Consider the following 20579-nt stretch of genomic DNA (forward strand, 5'->3'; position numbering starts at 1 on the left):
AATATAGTCAAACGAAGTTCACTTACCAAATGCTGTCTATGCTGACAAAGAGTTTAATCCCAGTACATCAGTTCCAGTAAGAAGTCCAACCGGATCCGCCGCCGGTCGGTTGTCCGTGGTCCGCCGCTGTTCGGTGGTCGCCTTAGACCGCGTTCGGTGGTCGTCTTCGGCCGTTGACCGGCGAAGAGCGGGCCGCGGTTGTGAGTTGTAGATCCACTCGAGTCTCTCCAAAAGTACCGACGCTCAGTTAAAATAAACACATTCACAGCCATAACATGTGCAACGCTTCTGACGCTGCATACAAATCCTTTTCCTGGCTGGTCAGGGCTGCTAGCTGTGGGGTCGTTTCTTACTGTCCAGTTTGTTCAGAAATGTCCTTCTTGAGAAAAGCGTTCTCAGTAACTCCGCCACTAAATCCGTTTCTCCTCCTTCCGCCATTTCATATTAAAAAAACAAAGCTAGGTAAAATGTCTTTCAAATATTTCCACCTGAACTCTGTCTGCTACAAAGCTCTGCTAGCAATCATGTTTCGCGGGCACATAGTCACGTGCCCGCCCACTGACCAATCACAGCACACTCTGCACCTTGCTGGCAGAGAGGCATCTGGACTCTGAGCTGACGTAACTTGGCCTGCAAACTGCTCTGGTGGGGCCATGAATCCCAAACTAAAGATCTGATTGGTTGAATCAACAATATCGTCCCCATTCAATTTAAACTGCACATGGCAGCACTGGATGAGTCTGCAGGCTGGGGCCTCTCTTCTACCTAGAGACACAGAGGTGAAATCTGATTGGATAAAAGCTCTACTTAAAACAAGCTGCACTGGAAGCAGAGCAACTGAGGAGCACAGTAGCTGTGCAATGAGAAAATAAGATAATGTGAAAAATATTTTTATAAATTATAATACATATAAGAAAAAATTAAATGTATTTAAGAAAAAACATTAAATTATAAAATAGCTATAACTTTGTGATTCTGTTTAGGCCAGCAGAGAAGGCTTTGCAGGCCCTGACGGCCCGCCACTGCAATCTATCTTATATTTTTATCACCCAGATCTGGAAAGAAAACACTATTTGTATGGTTTTGCTAACAGCCAATGACCACAAGTGATTTAATGCTACCGCAGCAGCTACAACCTTCACAGCTGGGTTTACCAGCCTGCACTGAACCGGCGGCTAGCAGCTAACAGCGCAAACAGAGCTAACAGTTTTAACCTGGGAGGGAAAACAGGAAGTTATTCTTTCCTCAAGAACGGCAGCACAGCCATGAGCTGACGAGGACTCGGGACGAGGAAACGCTTGCATCTTTTTTCTCTCCCGTCCACATAGAGACGAAAAACAGCTGCTGAATCACCGCTAAGAGGACACTCGCGGACGCGTTGAGCCTAAATCAATATTTTATTTTTAACCTAGATCTAGAAAAAAAACACTATTTGTATGGTTTGGAACACTACTGCAGCAGCTACAACCTTCACAGCTGGGATTACCAGCCTACACAACTCTGAACATGCAGATGTCTGAACTGGCGGCTAGCAGCTATTTAGAGATACTAACTCATTATTTAGAGATTCATTATTTAGAGATACTGACTCATTATTTAGAGATACTGACTCATTATTTAGAGATACTGAGTCATTATGTTGAGTTATTAACTCATTATTTGGAGAAAGATTCTCACTATAGCACTTACAGGATGTTCTTGTCACCACATTGTCCTTAATGGTCCATATATTTGGGAGAAGATATTATCTGTGTTCACCAACGTCACATAAACCATAAGAATGTTCCTTTATCTGTCATCAGTCTTCTTCTATTCCAGCTCAACTTGTTTCTTGTTTTCCTTTAGCTCCGCCCCCTCCGCGTCATAGAAACACGTCAGTAACGTGTCTGCTGACACGTAGAAACTCAAAGTGACCCGTTTCTTCTGAAGCGTCTCGTGAATTCCCAGCTTGTCTTCAGAGAAACCTTTGTGAGTGACTCGTTCAGCAGCGCAGCTGTCAATCAACAGAAGAATGAGGAAATATAAAGTTAGCTCCTCCTCCTGTTGTTGTGTCTGCGGTCGATCGTTTAAAGGAATCAGATGAAGGAAGAGGATCCAACATGTGATGACTGACCTCGGATCTACACGTCAGACCTGGTTTTAGTGAGTCTCTCTCCCGCAGGTCCGACATGGATCCCCGCTGTCAGGACTGGATGTCGGGTCTCCCGGAGGAGCTGTGGGACGTTCCCCTGACTAACCTGGCCATTCCCGGTGAGCAGAACACCTCTCTCCTGTGCTGCTAATCCTCCATTCATGAGCACTACAGAGGAGCACAGAGGAGCACAGAGGAGCACAGAGGAGCACAGGGGAGCACAGGGGAGCACAGAGGAGCACAGGGGAGCACAGGGGAGCAGTCAGAAGAGTCAACGTCCCAGAGGACAGAACGCTCCTCTAAAGGCTACACAGGCTCTACACACTTTAACCTCCATTCATCATCACGAGCCTCGTTTATAATGACGTCGAGTCACTTACAGAGAAACAACAAGAAAGAGACGAACAGAAAAGAGGCAACATCTTCATAAAAGACGAAGTCATTTGAGAATTAAAATAATTAAAATAATTAAATTAAATGGTAAATAAAGTTCTGTAAAAAGCCCTAGAGTTGAAGAAATAGGGCAGATCATTTTACAAATTAACATAATTAAAATGTATATTTGACATGTAAAATAAAACCTGTAAAACACTAACAAGTAGAGTTTAGGAGAACCACTCAATGTCACTGGTTCATCCATATTCATGTTACATCATTTCTGATTATTATTTATTTCTCTAAAATAATGTCCAAGTATCTCAAAACAATGAGTTAATATCTCCTGTTTTGGTTTATTTATTAATTCCAGAGGTCTCAGTGGGACCAGGGTCTCTTTTAGAGGAACAACCTGAGAACACATTACATACAAACACCAGACTGTGTAGTTACACACACACACACACACAGGAAATGAAGCGTGTCCTCCGTTCTCACCTGTTCACTCAGGGAGCCATGACGCCATGAGCTACTGTCTGGACATCAACTCCCCGCTGATCCCGTCTGAACCGGACACCTTCAGGCTCCTGGACGGACTTTTCTACTGTTTCACCAGACCGGCCATCTTTAAATGGGCCACAACACAGGTGTGTGTGTGTGTGTGTGTGTGTGTGTGTGTGTGTGTGTGTGTGTGTGTGTGTGTGTGTGTGTGTGTGTGTGTGTGTGTGTGTGTGTGTGTGTGTGTGTGTGTGTGTGTGTGTGTGTGTGTGTGTGTGTGTGTGTGTGTGTGTGTGTGTCCCTATGGGATTAAGGCAATATGACGTATAGAAGAGTTTCTCTTCCTCTTCCTCGCAGGACAAAAGCATCGAGGAGCAGCTTTCGATGGGGATTCGATTCTTCGATCTGCGTATCGCTCACAAACCCAAAGACTCCTCCAGAGACCTGTACTTCACACACGTCATATACACACATTTAACAGTTTTGGTGAGTTTAATCGTCTTAAAGAACATCTGTATATCAGTTACTCATCCTGTGTTACTTTTAATCTTTGAAGTTGTCTCATCTCTTCACGGTGAATGGAGAGTAAATAAAACAGAGACAAGTCTTGATGAGTAGAAGTAACTGACAACAGCAAAACTAAACTAGAAAATTGGCTTCTACTGCCCGAAGACGTCGCAATATACACACACGCCGATGTTACCGGTAGTGTCGTTCAGGTTCAATTGAGATAGAGCTGCTCTCTTTTCTGCATTTTAGATTCATACTCTTGGATTGACAGTCCACAAATAGCTCCCGTCATTTCTGTACGAACCTCATTCTGAGCTTCATGTTAAGATACAGTTAATCTATGGGGCTTTTATTTTGAAAGGGTTGGACTGGGTGGGTGAGAGAGGGGGAGAGGAGACATATTCATAATGTTTGACACAAACACAAAGGTTATTAGGTATAAAGGTATAAAGGTCAGTGTGCTTTGGCACAAAGCCACACTGAATGAAACATCAGAAAAAGAGGAACAAGGAGTTTTTCTGAGCTTTTGCACCACGAAAAAAAGTCATCAACCATACACATAGCTTATTAATATATTCATAACACAACATCATGTAGGCTCCATTGTCTCAACTAGGAGGGCCAGATTCCTCTGTCCTTCACAATAAAAGCCCCATTCATTTAATATTTGCAGGCGAGTATTTAGCATTTCCGTGTCCTTTATTTGTACGGACCCGTGTGTGAATAACTGATATACAAATGGTCATTTTCGAGATGAAGCGTTCCTTTAATGAAAAGTATTATTTAAGGCTTTTACAGCATAATTACATGAAATGTCTTCTTCCACAGGAAACACTGTCGTCTGTGGCCGTCTGGCTGAAGTCTCACCCGAAGGAGGTCGTTATTCTGGCTTGCAGCCATTTTGAGGGAATCGACGAGAAACTCCATCAGTCGTTCATTTTCTCCCTGAAGAAGCTTTTCGGATCAAGACTCTGCCCCCAGAAGGTCAGCTGTCTCCTCCTATAGAAACCGTGGAGCGACTGCCGAATGGGCCTGTTGGGCTCTGCTTAGAGGCCAAATATGTTATTGGCCCCTGGGCCGGGGGGGGGGCGTCGTCTCATAATCTGTCCATGATAGAAACACAAAGCCTCACACAGACCCTAACGTGTCCTCCACAGGAAGCAGTCCTGACCCTGCGGAGCCTGTGGACGTCTGGTTACCAGGTCATCCTGTCCTACGACTCCCAGTCTGCAGCGAGACATGCGGAGCTGTGGCCCCCCATCCCTTACTGGTGGGCCAACCAGCGCACAGCGCAGGGAGTCACCAGCTACCTGGACTGGAACGAAGACCTGGGACGTCCAGGTGAGGGTCTTTAACACTTTAAACGTTTGACTTTCACTGCTAACTTGAGTAGCAAACATCACAGCGCTTTGTGTCTTCATGTTTGTCCAGAGGGCTTCTTCGTCTCCGGTCTGAACCTCACAGCTGACAGGCGTTTCATCGCCGAGCACCCAAAGCAGTCTCTGCGGACGCTGACCTTCAGCAACTGGGAGGCTTTGAGGACGTGGCTGGAGGAGCAGGAACCAGGATCAGACCCCAAGAGCCTCAACATCATCGCAGGAGACTTTGTGGGTCCACTTCCTCTCTGCTCTCTGGTCATCGCACTGAACCAGAAACTACTGCGGAAGAAGCCCGTCAAATATTAAAGACTACAAAGAGACACAAGACTACTACAAAGAGATGCAAAATAACCAGAGACAAAGACCAAGAGGAGACAGAATACGACCACAAAGAGACAGAAGATGAGCAGAAACAGACTCAATAGAAAATAACCAAAATGAGACTCAAATGACCGCAGAGATGCAATATGACCAAAGAGACAGACGACTACTACAAAGAGATGCAATATGACCAAAAAGAGACACAAAGGACACAGAACGACTACAAAGACACACTGGACCAGAAACTGAAGAACGCCGTCAAATGTTAAAAACATGTTTTATTCCACAGGAACTGAAACTAATGACCTTCTGAAGACATCATTTCCTCTTTTCTTGTGTTCGCTCAGAAGAGTTCTAACTGAAGGAAACCAGAGTTTCTGAGTTTTACATTCAGGTTTTATTCCACCAGAAAACATTCTGTATGTTGTGACTCTACAGCTCTGATGTGCAATATGTTTACAAGAACGTACGTCACTTTAATAAAATTATACTGTCAAATATTTTAATATAATGTACAATACATAGTCTCTCTTGTCTGGTTCAGTTTATCATGGAGCAGTAATGAGTTTCCAGAGTCGTTTCCTGCTTTAAGAAACCGTGAGTCGACTACAAAGAAAGGTTTTGTCCAATAGATCAGTTGATTTAATTAACAAAATTACAGAAAAAAAAATGACTTTCTTGTAAATAAATTATTCAGCATGAAAAAAAAAGCATAAACAACGACTAATCTGAGCCTTCTAATCGTCTAAAGAGACGGCAGCCTTATCAAGATGCTAACATTCAGCTAGCTCTGGCTAACGCTACGCTCTCGGTTCTTTCTCGTCTCTGTGGAGAGCTGCACATGCTCAGTAGAGATCAGGGAGCCAGTGACGTGTTGTTGTTCCCGTGTGGCATAAACGAGCTGATAAATCATTGGAAGGCTGCAGCAGGACGGATCGCTTTCTTCTCCGTCATCTCCCCGTGAACAGTTTCCTGTAGCGTCCGTGAGCAGCGGCACTGATGATGACCTTGACGACGGCCGAGCCTTCGTCCGCGTTCACCTGCACGTCCTGAACGGCGGCCTCCTTGTACAGCCAACTGTGGACGGAGATGCACGTTAGCGGTCTTATTTAAAAAAAAGAAACGCAGCAGCAGCGAGGAGGACGGTCGTCACCTTAACTGAGGAGAGCTGAGGTCAACGCTGAGCTCCAACACGCGTTTCCCCGTCGACTTCACGATCTCTTCCTCCACCGCCGTCCTCAGGCGCTCCAGACCTCGCTGCTCCAGGGCTGAGATGGGCAGAGCGTCCGGCTCCGACAGCTGATAGCTGAGACAGAAAACACTCTTAGCTCACACAGAAAGGCTGCATATATCAGGACAACTCATTACTATGTCTTGTATAGTTTTGAGTTCATTTAAATGTGACATTATTACATTTTGTGCTTTTGATCTTCTAGGCTGCTGAGCACATTTTCTATTATTTCCATTAAAGGGACAGTGTGTAAGTTGTAGTGACATCTAGTGGTGACGTTGCAGATTGCAACTAACGAAATACCCCTCCGCTAAGCCCCTCCCCTTTCCAAGCGTGTCGCGAACAACGGTGGCCTCGAGGTAGAGATTTATCTTTAGGGTTTTAGTACAACTAGAAGCTACTTTTACCAATACTCTTCCATTACTATATCTGTTCTATTACATGAATAAATCATTGATTTTAAAAACAAATTAGAATTTTAAAAACAAATCAATTAGAAAAGGGTTAGAATTTATTTATAATTTAGAGCAGCAAGGGTTTTGTTTACAAAAGTAAAGTCACTTTACAAAGTCATTAATATCTCACTGGAAACAAATCTCGTGTCAATAAAATAAATAACATTTCTGAGTGAAGTTTATGAATGTTTAGCACAGAGTTTGGGAACGCATCCCTTCCTTCAGGTAACTACGTGGAAGTCTCTCTAGAGTCCGTGTTTGGTTTGTCTGTTCCGGGCTTCTGTAGAAAAACGTGGTGGTGAAACATGATGGACTCCGCCTCCTGCTCCCTATGCAGATATGAAGGACTCCTTCTAAGCTAACTAAAATCCTCCTCCTGAATGCGACACGCTGGCCCTTTAAGGACAAACTTTGTCTTCCTACTTGTCAACGAGGTCCGTTTTATTGTGGACTTCTATCATGGAGCTCATCAGCCTGTCGGGGATCTGCATGTTCTCCAGAACTCTCAGCACGTTCACCTTCTGGTTCACCGTCTCCGGGTGACTGATGTCTCTGACGTGGACCAGCAGGTCCTGAGAGACAGACAGATGGACGAGTCAACATCTCTAAGTAAAGACTGTAGTTCTGTTTCACGTCGCCGAGTGGAAACCCACCGAGTGTTTGATGTCCTCCAGCGTGGCGGAGAAGGAGTCGATGAGCCGGTGGGGCAGCTGGGACAGGAAGCCGATGGTGTCCACGTACAGGACGGTCATGTGACTGGGCAGCTGGCCGGCGTGCACGGTGACGTCCAGCGTGGCGAACAGCTGGTTTCTGGGCTGAAGGGCGACGTCGCCCGTCAGCGCTTTGATCAGGGTCGTTTTTCCTGAACGGAAACAAAAAAAAAGAGGTTTGTGGGGATTTTATGTGGGGATTCCCTGCCTCTACTAAATATGTAAACGGTTTTATTTCCCAGCGTCTCACCACAGTTCGTGTATCCCAACACGGAGACGGTGGGGAACTCCTTGTGTTGACGCTGAGATCTCAGCAGGCTCCTCTTCCTCCTCAGTTTCTCCAGCGCCGAGCGGATCTTCATCTCGCGCTCCCTCAGCAGTCTCTGCTGGACCTCCATCAGCGTCTCCCCTGTACGGACCAATCAGCAAGCAGGGTCAGCGGCCGAACATCCAATCACAGGTGTGCGTGTGGTTTAATCGCCCCGGGCGTCGTTACCTGAGCCTCCCATGTATCTCGACCCTCCGCCCTGCTGATCCAAGTTTGCCAATTCATTTTTCAGACGAGACCTGTACGCCGTCAGAAGAAGACGTTTTTAAAACCCCAATGGATGCTGGGAAAAATACAAGAAGAAATATATAAAAACGTTACCTCAACAAGGGGATCTCTGCCAGAGAGATCTGTAGCTTGGCCTCTTTGGTCTTGGCGTTGCAGCGAAAGATGTGGAGAACCACAGAGTACCGGTCAAACACTTTGACCCCCCAGGCCTCCTCGAACTCCCTCTGTGGGGGGGACACACAGCCGTCAGCGGCTGAAAACGTCCCGCGTGTAAAGACGTACACAAGGCCTAAATAAAACATGCAGGAGTGCTCGTAACAGCCTTCAAATCAGTTGTAAATACATCTGTGTTTATTATCTAACCGTTCACGTTCAGCTACTACGAACACCAGCTGCAAATTAAAGCGTGACGTCATGAAGGCTTCCTTTAGACGGTGGGAGTGGGGTGCCCTATTAATGTTTAGATTAGAGTAACTAATATCTGTGCACGTCCCTGCTTGTGTGTAGCCAGAAAGCTATTTTCAAGAATCAGAACCAGTGAAAATAAAACATAAACATAAAATAAGAAATGCAATAAAATGTGAAAAATATACAAAAAGTGCTTAGTTCACCTCAGAGGAAGGATACAGACGCTCCACATTCACAAACACCGCAGTGATTCCTGCCGTCTGTCTGATTTTATCTACAAAAACACAAACACAACATGATTCATATCAAAGATATCGATCAGCTGAGACGTGCACGTGGAGGCTGAGCGGAACCTGTCAGAGTCTGGAAGTTCCCTTTGCCGAAGATCTTCTTCTTCTCTGGTGTCTTGGTGGACATGATGAGCTGGTCCACCACTCTCCAGCTGTCCAAAGTGTTCACGAGACCCACGGCCTCGGCCATCATCAGCTCAGCTGCGCACAAACACAGCTCGATAAACAAACTCGCCTGCGCGCGCGCGCACACCTGGTGGACGGTGTGTTACCTACCGGTGGTCAGGTGCTGCTTCCGGCTCCCCCACTTCACATCGGGGTGAACCACGAACACTCTGTGCTGCTGAGCGGGCGCGTGCAGCTGAAACAGCTCCTCCACCTCGCTGTCATCGATGAAGTCGTCATCCTCTCCATCCTCTTCTTCCTCCGCCTCGTGCACCCCGCTGCCTCTGAGGTCATCCGTGATGTCCCTCGACCTGCACGCGGACAGCGTGAACGCCCTCAGCTGAGAGGGACATGCTGCTCCGACTGCACGCGGAGGCTTGTGAAGGAGTCTGCAGGTAGCCGATGATGTCAGACAGGTGTGTGCGCAGCGACGCTGCAGTACCGGAAACCACGAGAGAACCCTCCTCAGTGCTGTCATGGTGCTCTTATTGTACAGCCATCACTACGTCCATGATTGTTGTTATTGTCATGCTTTAGGAGAGAGAGCCACCGCGCATGCGCACTGTGAACGTGTTCTTCTTCTTGCTCACCGGAGATCACAAAGCAGCCTGCAGAGGGAATACTGCCACCTGCTGGCGTGTTGATGCACCGTCTAGAATCCAGATCACGTTAGAATCAGCTGTTCATGCTGGAAAACTGGGACTGTGTATTTATATTTTATATTATCCCACCATTATTTTAAATATTTTTTTTCTTTTGATGTATATTTATTTTATTGATGATTTTATTTATATATGTAATACATAAAAATATATTAATGGTGTTATATTTTTCATTTACTTTGATGTACGTATGTGTGTGTGTATGTATATTAAACAAATGAAAACAAATGATTATATATGAATAATTTTGTATTTTTTTGTATGTGTATGTATATATTTGGTTGTTGTATTAATAATTAATAGTAAAATGTATATTTTAACTTTATCATTTTATTTAAAGTTACTACAATAACGTTCATTTAGTGTTGGTTCTGTCGCCCCCTGTGGATTAAAGTGGTAGTGTCTCTGAGCGCCAGAGTCCTTTTACAAAACCTCTCATTTTACTGCAGCAGGGTCTGACAGTCTGCCCCTCTCAGTCCTGGTTCTAGCCCCGAGCCTCCCTGCAGAACCAGGTAAAGGTTCCTCGCTGTCACTTTAACACCAGTTGAATCTCGGCGGTTCATGACGTCACGCTGTGTGGGCGTGCGCCGCCTAAAAACAGGTCAAACAGGTCGGACACAACCTCCATATTAAGGCTCTCAGTAGGATGTATGCTGATGGAAAGTAAAAAGGCTTTAACGGTTATTTGTGAGTGAGAATCTCTTTAATTCTCACTGCTCGTCATCTTTAAATCAGACAGAGGAACAGAGTCAGATGCCTCAACAAGCCGCAACATGACCGGCGGTGACTTCACCTCTAGGAAGAAACAAGGTGTGCGCGTCCGACCCGGAGCTGTGCGACAGGCTGACAGGGAAGTGGAGCCACACGGGCACTTTTAAAGCGATGATGGGTCTGTGCTCGTTCTCCAGTCGGAGGAGGAACAGGTCTTTGAATGCTTTCTGCGTCTTTGGCGCACAAACGGCGCACAAAGCGGCTCTGTGGAGATCCGGACTGCTGCTCGGCTTCCTGGGTTTCTGCGCCTGTCTGGGTGAGACGACCACACACTGACATGTACCTGGTACACTGAAGTACTGCAAGTATTCACACCATGTACTACTACTACTACAGTTAGTCTGTCAGTAAAAGTTAGTATTCAAACTGTGACTGTTCTACTATTATATATATATATACTATCATTAGAGTATTACTCACGTATTAATGGAAAAGCAGGATTTTACTGTTACTATAACTAATCATTATTTTCATTATGGATTCATCTGCTGATTATTTTGGTTTGTGAAAATGGTGAGAAATGTTTGTGTCAACTACCCAGAGCCCAAAGTGACACCTTCACTATGTTAGTTTAGTCCAAACCTCAAGATTACACTGAAAGTGTTTTAAAGTCATTTAACAGAAAAAGTAGTGAATCGTCTCATTAGTGAAGCTGGAGCCATGAAATGTTTTTACACGTTTGCTAAATGATTATCTATAAAGTTGCCAGTTAAGATCTTATCAAAGGATTACTCGACTAATGTAGTTTTTACTGTACAACTACTTCAAATGTGTACTTTAAGTGACAGTGAGTAATTTGTATCTGGTCCTGAACCAGTCTCAGTTCAGTCCTGATCCTCTATGAACCAGTCTCAGTGTAGTCCTGATCCTCTATAGACCTCCATCAGTAAAGAGACCATCAGAGAGAAGATGGTCTGTTTCTATAGAGTTATTCTTGATGCTCGTCATCAGGGCCACCGGGTCGGATTCTGGTGAAACCAGATGAACTCATGCAGGTTCACCAGAACCTCCTTCAGCTCAGACTCCAGCAGAGACCGGTCCACTGTGGACAGAACCAGATCCTCCAGCAGAGACCGGTCCACCGTGGACAGACCCAGATCCTCCAGCAGAGACCGGTCCACCGTGGACAGACCCAGATCCTCCAGCAGAGACCGGTCCACTGTGGACAGACCCAGATCCAGGAGCTCCAGAGGGAGGAGGAGAGCTCAGCTCCCGGCAGCAGCAGCAGCAGCGTCGTCTTCTCCTCCTCCTCCTCCTCCTCCTCTTCCAGGAGCAGAGCTTCTCCTCTCTGGGAGTCAACACCGACACCACGCTGCTGGAGACCCAGGGTGTATTGCTGGACCCGCTGGAGGGAAGGGAGGCACGGGAGAACCAGAACCAGGACTGAGAGCGTTAGAACCTGCTGCAGTAACATGAGAGGTTTTCTAAAGGGAGTCTGGTGCTCAGAGACACTACAGCTTTAGACCACAGGGGGCGACAGAACCAAGAGAAATGAAAGTTCCTCGTAGTAGCTTTAAGTACAGTACTTGAATAGAAGTACTCGGTTACTCTCTCCTACACTGATACGTTACTGTCTTGTCTCTCTTGTCTGTCCTCAGAGGAAGAGTGCGTCCTCGGTATCGTCGGACAGCCGGTCTCGCTGCCCTGCGTTCGCCCCCAGTTAAAAACCTCGGTGAACATCACCATCGAGTGGAGGAGAGGCGAGGAGGTGGTGCTCCGGTCGATGTGGAGGGTCGACGGCATCGTGGAGGAGTGGAGCATCAACAGGGCCACGAGCCCGACGGACGCCGCGCTGACGGGAAACTTGTCCCTGCAGCTTCCCACGGTGGACCTCTCGGAGCACAGCGTGAACTACAGTCTGCACGTCATTTCAGGGAAGAATCACAGCACCGAGCTGTGCACCGTGTGCCTCAGGACCGCAGGTCAGTGTCCAACAATCAATCACACACAGGAAGTGATCAGGACGAGTATTTAGAGTATTTAGAGGAGCTAACGTTGTCTTTGACGGCTGTTTTGCAGCCAGTTTCAGCTTCCCGCTGCTGCGGAGGGAGAAGGAGGCCGGGCCGGGAGGCGAGACCGCCTTCTGGTGTCACTCCAGCGGGGGTTTCCCTGCACCTGCAGTCTACTGGATCATCAACGACACTGAGGAACCCCCCTACGGCTCGGTGAGGACGCTGGCGGCGGCGCTGCCGGACTCCATTCTGTACAACGTCACGAGCCAGCTGACGCTCAACGTCTCCAAGGACGCCAGTGTGTCGTGCGTCGTGGAGAACCCGTCCACGAACGAAAACTTGACGTCCACAACCAGTGAGTGATTCGCTCAGTGATTTCCAGGCTCCATAAAAACTCACAACACCACCTGTTCCACTAATCTCTGGTTCTCTTGTTGATGCAAAGGCGGGGTGAAAGTGAGGGGCGGCCCCGTGGTGAGCGGCAGAGCCTCGGAGGCCATGTGGATCTTCAGCACGGTGCTCTGCGCAGTGGTCGGGGTCATGGTGTTGGTGGGCGTCGTCTACCAGATTCACCTGGACAGGATGAGCAAGAAGAAGAAGAAAGAGTTCCAAAAAAAACAGAACAGAGGTAGGCAGACCCTGCTGCAGTAAAATGAAGTTTTCTAAAGGGACTCTGGCGCTCAGAGACACTACCACTTCAGACCACAGGGGGCGACAGAACCAACACAACATGAAAGTTCCTCACAGTAACTTTAAATAATAATAGTTAAAATATTAAGGCAAGGTTTCCACAGGGACTTCTCATGTGTCCTAAAAATCTATTTGGTCGAACTTTGTTGACTGTAGCAGGAAACTGCCTCAAGAGGAGGTTAGTCAGGTGATAACAAGGTTAAAGGGTTTTTATTTGTCATTGTACAACAGGGTGGAACAACAATTCAGATTGCAGTCCCAACTTGCTACATAGGAAAAAAAACTACATTATATATGTAAATGGAGGATGAATTAAAGAAGTCTGGTGGTTCAGCAGCTGATACTTCTGTACCTCTTTCCAGACGGCAGCACAGTGAACAGGCTGCGGTGGGTTTTATCTTTTAATAACCTTTGAGTTCTGTGCGGGCACCTCTTGTCACCAATATCACTGATGCTCAGTAGAGACACACCAGTGGTGTTCTGGGAGGTTTTTCTGTTTGTGTAGTTGAGCTCAGAGTAGATGGTGGTGGTCTAATCAAGGGGGCTGGAGGTCAATGGTGAATGGACGTTCTAGTCTTCCGAACACTCAAACAATTGACACTTTGTCTTTTCACTACTTCATCATATCATGGATGAACTGTCTGGATTGTGGGTCAGAATAGAACATCCTGGTATTTTTGACACACTGCGTTTTAAATACTATCTATTGAGGACAAACTAAACCTTTTTCTGGCGTACTGTGACATTCCTGATGTGGGACTAATAAAGGATCGTCTTAATTTAAGGTAATCTGGGTTTTGGAACACACAGCAGCAGATGTCAGGGGTCAGGGTCTGGAGGATCTGGGGATCGAACCGTCGATCTTTGGATTAGTGGACGACCTGTTGTACCTCCTGAAGGGACCAAACCCTGTTCAATGTAAAAAGTATCAAATGTATTCTAAAGTTCAGGAAATGAAGAGAGAATGGTTTCCAATATTTCACAAGACAAACAACTAATCTTTAAAAATCTTTAGTGTAGTTATCTGATTAATATCATCTATTAATATTAATATCATCTATTCTATCCTGGAGTAGGATTTACCATCATCTCTACTAATTCAAATGATATTCAATCAATCAACAGGTTTGTTTGACTAAATGTTCTGAAGTCACATTAAATCAACTCAGATCCAACGAGTCAGCAACAAAGAGCAAGAATCACATAAAAGATCAAATAAAATGACAATAAGATGAAAGACATGAAGACGATATGTAGTGAGAAAAAAGGAAACATTAAATATAATATTAATAATTTATCACAGGTTTCATTCTGTGGATACTTTTAAACTGGCTTTTATGAAGAATATGTGAAATAAATGTTTGCTCTTCGTTCAGGATACAAAAGGAGGAGACCTGAGGAAGAGGAGGAGGAGGAGGAGGAGGAGGAGAAGGAGGCCATGAAGCCGGAGAAGAAGGAGACCGACGTGTGAAACGAACACTCCAGACTTCTCTGACTCCAGGAAACGGAGCACGGATTTGTAAATACTTAGTTTTGTTGTTGTGATCAAGTTAACGTCCAGACTTTAAACCATTTAAATAGAGTTACTGAAGATTCTTCTGTGTTTCAAGCTTCAATAAAGAGACTCAAACCAGCTGCAGCGGATTTATTTACATTCATACAGAAAATGTGACAATTTACATTTGAATCATACTTTAACAAAAACAGACAAAAGTATTTCTGCTGTTTGACTTTGAATAATATGAACTGAATGAAAGATCTGATGTAGAGATTCCACTCGCTGGTGATTAATCGAGTAGTTTATATAAACACTTTATAAAATGTCCTCGACTCAAATATATTCAGTTCAGGAAAGAAAAGCAGAAAGTCTTCAAGTTCAAGAAGCTGGAATCAGAGAATTATGACTCAAACCGATAAATCATCAAAAATAGTTCATTTCAAAGTTAACAACTAATCAGCTGTAAAGTCGTCACATTAGAGAAGCTCCGACCAGCAAACGTTTGTTTCTACTCGATAAACACGAGGCTTCAGCTCCGTCCTTCCAGAAGAAGAGAGCGGCTCTTAGACCGGTGAGTCCGGTGAGTCGGACCACGTTGGTGTCGGTACCTTCGTTCCTCTGGAGGTCACATGATCAGCTGGCTCCTCCCCCCCCCACAGAGGTCACGGTGTACAGGTCGTCCCGCCGCTGAGCTGTGACGGGGATCTGCTGCCGGATGTCGGCCAAGTACTGCAGGTCTGGGATCAGATGAGACCGGGTTCAGATACACACAAACAACGAGACTTTAACTCCTCCTCCTCCTCCTCCTCCTCCTCCTCCTCCTCCTCCTCCTCCTCCTCCTCCTCCTCCTCCTCCTCCTCCTCCTCCTCCTCCTCCTCCTCCTCCTCCTCCTCCTCCTCCACCACTCACCGACGTCGGCGTAGATGACGGCCTCCTCTGGTCCGGCCTTAGAGATCACTTCCCCCCTGAAACAAGTTAGAAATATGAATAAATACTCAAACTAGAGCTTGAATATCAGAAGGAGAGAAAGTGCAGCTTATAATACATGAATTCATATTTATAATGTTACAACAGTACGTCAAAGTATCCGCTGCGAGTAGAAAGTTTGAGTCTTTTCTTTCTTTAAAGTTTTCCTTTCATTCACAAACTAACTCGTGTTGCCTTCACTGCACATGACAACAGTCAGACACGCGGCTCTTCTCGTTTCTCAGTTTGTACATCCTTGATTCCTTTCCTTTCCTCCTCTCCTCTCCTCGCATCCTGGTTCCTCAACAATTTAAAGCAGCTTCAGTTAACCCTCTGAACTTGAAAAGCATGTTTTCTTTCAAAATGATCGGCAAAAGAACCCGACGTCATCGTCAGATTGTCATCTGTCCAATGGTCCTTGAACACATCATGTGTGATGAAAGCTTCCATGAGGAAAAACAACCAAACTGAGGCTTTCAAATGTGATTTTCAAGATGATTTCTGGGTCACAGGCAGGAGGACGGAGGAGGTGAGGAGGCAGACAGTGGAGAAAAGGTCAGAGGAAACATGTTGTGGGTGTTTGTGTACCAGGGGTTCACCACGGTGCTGTGACCCCAGGCCACGTACGAGGACGTCTCATCTCGGGCCGGAGACGCTGTGGCCACGAACACCTGGTTATCCAGAGCCCTGAGGAGGAGACAAGGAAAGGAGACAAGGAGACCACTAAGGTCACATGACACAGTGGTAAACTCTGTCTTTAGGAACTCCTCACATCACAACATGGAGAACACATGTACAGATACAAAAATATAAATGACATATTTAAAGCATTAAAAGTTATATTTGACAGAATGTTTGTTTCTGATGATCAGATTTATATTAAAGAACTTTAGAGTTTAGTTAAAGGAACTATTTCCTCTCTCATCACGTTTATCATAGTTTTCAGTTTGTTTTTATTTCATTATAGTTTAGTTTTAATAAATGTGTTTGCTTTAGTTTAGTTGTTAGTTTTAGTTTGTTTGTTGTTGATGATATAGTTCAGGGTTAGTTTTTCTTAAAGGATATTTATTTAACTCATTCTTTAGTTCATATTATTTAATGCTTATTTTCTTTTTGGTGTCAGTTTTAGTTTACTATATTCTTTATTATATTATATATATAATAATAATATAAAATAATATATAATCTAATCTCATTAAATCCACATTAAAACTAAAAACTAATTCCATCAATCAAAGAATTCAGCATCAGGACACATTCATCCACTGATCCTGTTTCTACTTTGTCTCCTTATAAAATAGTAATTAATAGAATTATAGTTAATTAATTAAATTATCTAATAATATCAAGCACTTTATTTATTTGAGTTTTTATTGTTTTTTTAAAGGTTTACATATTTATCATATCTTTACTGTTTAATGACTTATCTTTTATACTTTATTATCCTTTATTATACTTTATTATCTTTTATTATACTTTATTATCCTTTATTATACTTTATTATACTTTATTATCCTTTATTATACTTTATTATCCTTTATTATACTTTATTATACTTTATTATACTTTATTATACTTTATTATCTTTTATTATACTTTATTATACTTTATTAAACTTTATTATACTTTATTATACTTTATTATACTTTATTATACTTTATTATCTTTTATTATACTTTATTATACTTTATTAAACTTTATTATACTTTATTATACTTTATTATACTTTATTATCTTTTATTATACTTTATTATACTTTATTAAACTTTATTATACTTTATTATCTTTTATTATACTTTATTATCTTTTATTATACTTTATTATACTTTATTATCCTTTATTATCCTTTATTATACTTTATTATCCTTTATTATCCTTTATTATACTTTATTATCCTTTATTATCCTTTATTATACTTTATTATACTTTATTACTGATGTCTCTTGTTGTTGCTGCTGTAATTCCTCGCTGTAAGATTAATAAAGGATAATATTATCTGATTTAATAAGAATGCAAGGTTGTATAAGAAGAGAGTAACTGTGCTGATGAGACGTGAGTCAACCCTGTAAAGACGTCTTCCGTCTAACAGATCGGTGGTTCTTCTCTAAACCGGGAGGTGGTTTCGGGGTCTCACCTCCCCCTCTGAAGGAGCTCCCAGTGAGCCGGTCCCGTGGTCATGTTGAAGGCTCCGGGGTAGACCAGCAGCTGGCAGCCTGAGGACACAAAGACACACCGGTACCAGTCGAACCTCACACCTCTATAAATAAGAAGCCCGGTCCGATCGGCCGCTCACCTCTCCGGCTGTAGAGCTGAGCCAGCTCTGCAAACCTCATGTCGTAGCAGATCCCCACGCCCACCTTACAGAACGCTGAGGGAGGAACCACGGAGGACAACGGGGGTCAGAGGGAGCTCGTTTAAGCTGCGGGAGATTCCACGGAGAGGACAAAGAGTCACTTACGGGTCTCGAACGTGGACAGACTGTCCCCCGGAGTCAGAGTCTCAGACTCCTGGAAGCAGATTTTCCCCGGAACGTCGATGTCAAAGAGGTGAATCTTAAAAAAAGGAGGAGAAACCATGTGACTGTCCTGCTGCTGCGATCGTCTAGTGAAGTAAAGTAACTCCAGAGATGAACTCAGACCTTCCTGTGTTTGAGGATCAGATCTCCATCAGGACCAAACACCGTACAGCTGTTATACAGCTTCCCTCCGTCCTCCTCAGGGATCGATCCTGGAGGACAAGGAGAACATCAGCAGCTTTTTATATGATTTATCAGTAGAAGTAAACAGTGGAGTAGAACCCTTCCCTCTACGGACCGTGGTGTGTAGGTCAGAAGCTTCCTTACCTCCCACCAGATACACCTTGTTCTCCTTCGCCGTGTCTGACAGCAGCTGGGTGGACTCTCCTGGGATCCTCTCAGCGTACTGAGAGAAGAAGCCGGTTCCATACGGAGAATTGAAGCATTCCTGTGTTAACGAGAGAGAGAGAGAGAGAGAGAGAGAGAGAGAGAGAGAGAGCGGAGAGAGACGTTAATGATGGACTCAAGACTCACTGAGGACTCCGTTTAAAGTTACTAAGAGGAACTTTCACTGGACTACAGCTGTAGTGTCTCTGAGCACCAGAGACTCTTTAGAAAACCTCTCATGTTACTGCAGCAGGTCTGACAGTCTGACCCTCAGTCCTGGTTCTGGTTCTCCCGTGCCTCCCTTCCCTCCAGCGGGTCCAGCAATACGTCCTGGGTCTCCAGCAGCGTGGTGTCGGTGTCGACTCCCAGAGAGGAGAAGCTCTGCTCCTGGAGGAGGAGGAGGAGGAGGAGGAGGAGGAGGAGGAGGAGGAAATGAGAAATGAGCTCTCCTCCTCCCTCTAGAGCTCCAACTGCAGGTCCAAGGCTGCGGGTGAAGCTAGATCCGGGTCTGTCCACGGTGGACCGGTCTCTGCTGGAGTCTGAGCTGAAGGAGGTTCTGGTGAACCTGCATGATTTCATCTGGTTTCACCAGAATCTGACCCGGTGGCTCCGATGACGAGCATCAAGAACAACTCTATAGAAACAGACCATCTTCTCTCTGATGGTCTCTTTACTGATGGAGGTCTGATAGAGGACCAGGACTACACTGAGACTGGTTCATATAGAGGATCAGGACTATACTGAGACTGGTTCATATAGAGGATCAGGACTACACTGAGACTGGTTCACACGTTCCTTGTAGTAACTTTAAATAGAGAATGCGTGATACAGATGACCAGCAACCTCCCCTCTCCTCCCCTCCCCTCTCCTCCTCCTCCTCACCGGAAGTAGCACCAGCTGGCTCCCTTGTCCCGCCGCCTCCTTCACGAGCCTCCTTGCTCTGCTCAGGTTGTCCGCTTTGACGCTCGTCACGTGCAGCTGGACCACTGCCAGACGGAATTCTGGGAAAGAAAACAAGACAGTTAGCAACAGCGTCAACATTTAGAGCCGCTTACAGCCTGTAGAAAACATGTAAATACAACAACCACTCGGTTTAACGTGTATAGTATTTATGTACAACTTTTAAATAACTCAGAAACATAATATACTTACTGGACATCGCTTTAGCTACAGCGGACATGTATGAGCCGTGCAGAGAGCAGACTGGGCACCTGACACCGGATAACTGTTTTGTTTTTCAAAACAAGAGCTTGTAATCAGCGCAACGTCATAGAGGTCCCGTAAAACAAAACAAAAAACGATACAAAACAATAATAATGAACTTCTGGAGATGGACATGTGTTCCTCTATCTTATAGGCACTCTACGATGAAATCGCGAGAGTTTACATAAAGCTAAGAACCTTTATTGTGAAGTTTAGCAGAGAAGTTACGTCAGCAAGGGGGTGGGGTTTTTGCAACCAATCAGCGTCAGCGGACATTAGTTTAAAATTAACATACTTGACTAAACATTAACATACTTGATACTTGCAGAGTTTACTCATTATAAACATGTGAATATACTTCATGTTTACACGACATAGAATTTGCATTTTTGAATATTTGGAGCTTTATTTAAATAAATTGAAGACATACCATCAGCAGCTTTTTATATGATTTATTGTTTTTATTGCTGCAGAACATCAGCAGCTTTTTATATGAAGTTATTGTTATTGTTGCTGTAGGAAGATCCTGTCATAAAGCAGGTGTAGTTTTATTTAAATAAATTGAAGCTAAAGACAGTAAGGACTGTAATGACCAATATTCATGTTGTCGGCTGCTGTTTCGTTCAGGAGATATTTGTTCTCTTGACTCTTGTTCAACATTTCAAAACACAGAAATCATCATCTTCCTGTTCCACGTTCATATGTTCACACCAGTGTAAAGCTTTTATTGTTGTAGTCAGTGGTGGAGGAAGTACTCAGGTAATTTACTTAAAGGAGACATATCGCCCTCAGCATTAGGTTCATACTTGTATTTGGGGTTTCTACGGGAACATGTTTACAGGCTTTAAAATAAAACATTATTTTTCTTATACTGTGTCTGAATATACCTGTATTCACTGTCTGGAA

General features: G+C 44.4%; 4 protein-coding genes across 4 annotated transcripts; 2 read left to right on the top strand and 2 right to left on the bottom strand.

Annotated features, from left to right (window-relative positions):
• Positions 1-1922: 1922 nt before the first annotated feature.
• On the top strand, positions 1923-6152 carry plcxd1.2 (phospholipase C, X domain containing 1, tandem duplicate 2). The gene is made up of 6 exons (XM_079158621.1): positions 1923-2250; positions 3017-3153; positions 3362-3490; positions 4343-4498; positions 4672-4855; positions 4946-6152. Exons 1-6 carry the CDS (start codon positions 2169-2171, stop codon positions 5197-5199), a joined length of 942 nt encoding a protein of 313 aa, XP_079014747.1. The 5' UTR covers positions 1923-2168; the 3' UTR covers positions 5200-6152.
• gtpbp6 (GTP binding protein 6 (putative)) lies at positions 5475-9538 on the bottom strand. Its single transcript, XM_079158620.1, has 10 exons — positions 9141-9538; positions 8928-9065; positions 8778-8848; positions 8260-8390; positions 8107-8177; positions 7861-8019; positions 7554-7762; positions 7324-7472; positions 6368-6520; positions 5475-6291 (listed from the first exon to the last, which is right to left on the bottom strand). The coding sequence occupies exons 1-10, from the start codon at positions 9505-9507 to the stop codon at positions 6165-6167; spliced, it is 1575 nt and encodes a 524-aa protein (XP_079014746.1). The 5' UTR covers positions 9508-9538; the 3' UTR covers positions 5475-6164.
• Positions 9539-10307: 769 nt separating this feature from the next.
• On the top strand, positions 10308-14737 carry LOC306695192 (ICOS ligand-like). The gene is made up of 5 exons (XM_079158369.1): positions 10308-10718; positions 12061-12384; positions 12482-12769; positions 12860-13042; positions 14481-14737. The coding sequence occupies exons 1-5, from the start codon at positions 10574-10576 to the stop codon at positions 14573-14575; spliced, it is 1035 nt and encodes a 344-aa protein (XP_079014495.1). The 5' UTR covers positions 10308-10573; the 3' UTR covers positions 14576-14737.
• Positions 14738-14740: 3 nt separating this feature from the next.
• nit2 (nitrilase family, member 2) lies at positions 14741-19685 on the bottom strand. Its single transcript, XM_079158370.1, has 10 exons — positions 19623-19685; positions 19353-19471; positions 18411-18531; positions 18207-18295; positions 18027-18120; positions 17862-17936; positions 17703-17781; positions 16157-16255; positions 15512-15567; positions 14741-15339 (listed from the first exon to the last, which is right to left on the bottom strand). Exons 1-10 carry the CDS (start codon positions 19648-19650, stop codon positions 15236-15238), a joined length of 864 nt encoding a protein of 287 aa, XP_079014496.1. The 5' UTR covers positions 19651-19685; the 3' UTR covers positions 14741-15235.
• Between the last annotated feature and the right edge of the window lie 894 nt (positions 19686-20579).

This window comes from Pholis gunnellus (assembly GCF_910591455.1).
Source record: "Pholis gunnellus genome assembly, chromosome: 4".
In the NCBI taxonomy this organism is placed as follows: Eukaryota; Metazoa; Chordata; class Actinopteri; order Perciformes; family Pholidae; genus Pholis; species Pholis gunnellus.